The 4,612-nt window shown below is 32.2% G+C and overlaps 1 protein-coding gene across 1 annotated transcript; it reads left to right on the top strand.

The window, feature by feature from the left end:
• Window positions 1-1,016: 1,016 nt before the first annotated feature.
• LOC117084797 (RNA-binding protein 48-like) lies at window positions 1,017-2,269 on the top strand. Its single transcript, XM_033213295.1, is given in 4 exon segments — window positions 1,017-1,412; window positions 1,415-1,471; window positions 1,638-2,208; window positions 2,211-2,269. Coding segments are annotated over 4 exon segments (1,083 nt in total).
• Window positions 2,270-4,612: the final 2,343 nt, after the last annotated feature.

The following is a 4,612-nucleotide window of genomic DNA, read 5'->3' on the forward strand; positions in this document are numbered from 1 at the left end:
CTATCTCCAAATCCAGTAATATTGGGAATTAGGGTCTCAACATACATAATTTTGAGGGACACAATTCAGGTGTAACACATACAATATCTTTTGCCTTTCATTTTGCTTGCATCCTTTCCTTAACTTCATATTTGAAAAAGGTTTCTTATAGATAGCAGATAGTTTAATTTGTTTTTATTTTAATTCAATCTAACAATTTCCATCTTTTAGTTGGTGTACTTAGGTCATTCACATTTAACATCATTATTGATATGGTTGGCTAAAATTTACCATTGTGACAGCCGTTTTCTATTTGTTCCTTGTGTTCTTTTAAAAATATTGCTCTCCTTTTTTCTGTTTTTTTTTTTTTTTTAGATTAATTGGTCAATACTTTTACTGCCTTTTATTACCTATGTTGACTTCATTATTTTTAAGAAAATTTTGTGGTTGATTTAGGGCTTACAAAATACATATTTAATTAATCATAGTCTACATTTAAATAATATTTACACTGTTTCACACAAAAATATCCAAAGAAATGTTAAATCTTAGGAGGCTGAGGCACAAGAATCACTTGAACCTGGGAGGCAGAGGTTGCAGTGAGTTGAAGTTGTGCCACTCCACTCCAGTCTTGGTGACAGAGTGAGACCCTGTCTCAAAAAAAAAAAAAAAAAAAGAAGAAAGAAAGAAATGTTAAATCTTTCTTACAGAGTATGCCTCGTGCAGTAAAGGCCCTTGGTATCTGTCTGAAAAAATATATATACACTACACACATATTTTTTCCAGCATTTTATAAATGTCACTTCATTGCCTTCTAGCTTGCTGCTTTTCTGAAAAGAAAATCATGTATTTAAATAGTATATGGATCAATGTGCCAAAAACTGAGTATTTAGTTGATGATGTATGAATACTGGCTCACTTTGTGGAGAAAACAGAACTGGATTTCTATCTCGTGCGATACAAAAAGGTACACTTCAAAAAAAGTTATCATTGTGAAAGTCTTTAAAGTTAACAGAGAGAGGATCAAAGCAGACAAGATGGCGTCGAGCAGCGGGGAGCTAGGGAGTTTATTTGACCACCAGGTCTGGAGAGCAGCATGCAACACGTGGGCCAAATATGGGGAGGGAGGATGGCCTGGTGCTGTCAAAGTATATACAATCAATTTGGAATCTCAGTACTTATTAATAATACAAGGAGGTCCTGCTGTGGGAGCCATGAAGGAAATAGTTGAGCGATTCACTTTGGGTGCAAATGAACAGTACAATGCTCTAGATGAATACCCACCAGAAGACTTTACGGAAGTTTATCTTATTAAATTTATAAACTTAAAAAGTGCAAGGAGAGCCAAGAGAAAAATGGATGAACAGAGTTTTCTCAGTGGATTGCTTCATGTGTGCTATGCTTCAGAATTTGTAACAGTTGAAGAAACTAGGAAAAAAAAAAAAAAACAGAAGTGCAGAAGGCATATGTAGTAAGAACTACTGAAAATAAAGGTTTTAAGCCATGTGAATATATTCCCTTCTCAAGGAATAAATGTTTTGGAGTAGAATTGTTAACATTTTTAAGTGATTGTTTAAATTATATGATTCTGAATGATGAAAACAATAAATAAGTCACTTCTGTTTTCCTTTCCCTCACCTTTTAAATTGTAATATAACGACCATTACATGACAAAGAAATTGGTTACAGAGCATAAAGACACAGAGAATTTTAGACAAGACTTCCACTCAGAGATGTCTGGATTTTGTACAGCTGCTGTGAACACTTCTGTAGGCAACTCAAATCCTTATCTTCCATATTCCTGTGAATTGTCTTTATGTTATTTCTCCTCAAAATGTATGTGTTCATCCAGGGGGCATGTTGACAGAGCATCAAACTCTTCTAAGGATGGTAGAAACCATGGTAAAACAATGGGGCATTATAACCACAATGACTCTTTGCAGAAAACACAAATAAACACTTTTAAAAACTCAGTGGCCTACCCTGGTGCACAAAAGGCTATTACTCCTTCAGAGGCAGTTGACAGATTTATGCCTAGGATAACACAACTGCAGGAGCACAAAAGAAGAAGAGAAGACGATCATAAACTTGGAACTTTTCTTGAAACAAGCTCAAGTAGTAATGAGGTTATGACTGGACCTCTGTTACCAGATGTATCTAAAGTGGATATGCACGATGACTCATTGAATACAACAACAAATTTAATTTGGAATAAACTTAAACAGGTAATTTCATCTGCCAAAGTCTCCAGGGGACAAACCGGAAGATGTACCTGCAAGTCATCCATTAAAACAAAGAAGAAGAATACACAGTGCCAGCAGCAAATTAGTATTTTCTAAAAAAAAAAACTTTTTTTTTTTTTATTTTTAGCCTGTCATTTTAATTATTCAGAGATTTTACTGCTGGTATTTTTTAATGCACTCCTCTTTGTAATTTCATTCAAGCTACTTGTCTAAAGTCATTTCTTCATTTTTTGATCCATATTTAATTGCATTCTTGTCATTATAACATTATTTCTCATGTATGGTAATTATATGTAAATTAATTAAAGCAAATATGGAAGCTTTACAATATAAATCAAGATAGGCAACCAGGAAAAATTAATAAAATAATAATAATAAAGTTAACAGGTTAATAAATGTTAACAAAGATGAATTGCTCATAGATTCTATAACATCTAATACAGGCTTTCTGTCAACAAAAGGACACAATGAACAAAGTTGAGAAGCCAATTTATTATTTCCAGAAATTATTTGCAATATCTAAAACCACAAATGTCTAATATCAGAATATACAAAGAATTCTTGCTAATCTGTAATACAATGACAGCAAATCAAAATAGGAAAAAATGAGCAAAAGTTGTGAACCATTATTTCACAGAAGTGAAGACTCAAAAGAAGGTTATTATAAAAAGACATATTAATTTGCAATTATTACAGTGGCAACGATGCAAAAGTTATATGATGCAAGTGCTGCCTGAGAATTAGTGATGTGAAAAATTGTAGACATTACTCTTGGGAGTTTAAATTGGCCCAGGTATTCTGAAGAGTAATGTGAAAGCATTAAATTAAAGTTAAATAAACATAGATATATGTTATGACTAGATATAGTCATATCCTGGATGTATATTCTAGAGCAATTCTTGTACCAGTATGAGAGAAAATACACAAATGTTCATTATGGTGCTGTCTTTAGTAGCAGTGATTTGGATGCAACCAAGGTGTTCATCATTGGAAGGAAGGGACAAAATGTAGTGTATTAACACTATATAAACTGCATAGCAGTTAGTGAAAAACAGACCAACTCTAAACACAGGATGTGAATAGACCTTTGAAACATGGTGCTGAGTGGAAAAAAAATAATTTAAAAATAACAGCATTGTGTAAAGTTATATGTGCATAAAACAAAAGCACATGCAAATAAATTATAGATATCTAATGTATCAAAATTATTACTTCTGTTGGGAGAGAAATATAAGTGGAGAGAGGTTAAACAATAAGAAATGCAGGAAAGAAAAAAGGATGGATTGAAGAAAGGCTGAACAAAAGAGGTGCCCTGATAAACACTTAATAACACTGTTCTAGAAAATTGGGATTATGATTAATCCCACATTTCATCTCGAGAATAAAATAGGTGAAGTGATAAATGTTTAAATAGTTATGTAAATGAATGACAGATAAATTAATAAATATATTGGTAGGTAGGTAGGTGGATAGATAGATGAAAACAGCGGGAAGAGGGAGATATGGTAGGTAGATGGATATATGAGAGATAGAAGATGGATAGATATATATATAGAGAGAGAGACAGATGATAGGTAGATAGATCAGACATAAAGACAAGTAGATATAAAGCACACAACATATTCCTTGTAATTATCTAATGCCCAAATAAAAGGAAGAATGGAAAAGTCTGACGAACTGTAGCATTTCTTACAATGTAATGGAAAATTTATTTTAAATATATATTTATTTAGAAAACTATTGGCAAATTTCTCCTCCAAAGACCCAGGAATATGTGTGTCCAATAAGAAGGCAAAGTTTGTCTTTTATACATTTCCTGTATTTGACCCTATATTCAACAGAGAAACTCTAGAGCAACTGGCGACAGCTTTTATCTATAAATTGCTAGCATAAACTCCTGAGACAAATGCCAGTGTATTTAAGAACGGTTTGGCAATGTGTATTTTTAAACATAGAAAAATAATAAATAATCTAATACCTTGAATCTATGTATGTTATCTCATATGATACCTTAAATATCCCACTGAACTAGAAAGGCTGTATTTTTTCTTTATGAATACACTGTGTGTAACCAATTGATTTGTTGATATGAAGATAGATCACTGTGATACTTATAAGAAATGACTTTGCGTCTTAATACTTCATTATTCTTTACCTTTGTCATGTTGTACATATATATAATTATCAAATATAAGCACTATGAGTACCTTATAAATTTTCATGTTTGTATATAATTTTATTTATAAGGATGATGTGGAAAATCCAAATTCACAAATCAAATTCCTTTTATTCTTAATTCCAAAGTCCCAAGTTGACCAAAAGTGTTCTTGGAATAGTCTGGTGAGATTGTTTTAACAGTGACTGTTCCAATTAATGCTATTTGTGTGTTC

The sequence above is a fragment of the Trachypithecus francoisi genome, unplaced genomic scaffold (genome assembly GCF_009764315.1).
Source record: "Trachypithecus francoisi isolate TF-2019V2 unplaced genomic scaffold, Tfra_2.0 Lachesis_group1, whole genome shotgun sequence".
Classification (NCBI taxonomy): Eukaryota; Metazoa; Chordata; class Mammalia; order Primates; family Cercopithecidae; genus Trachypithecus; species Trachypithecus francoisi.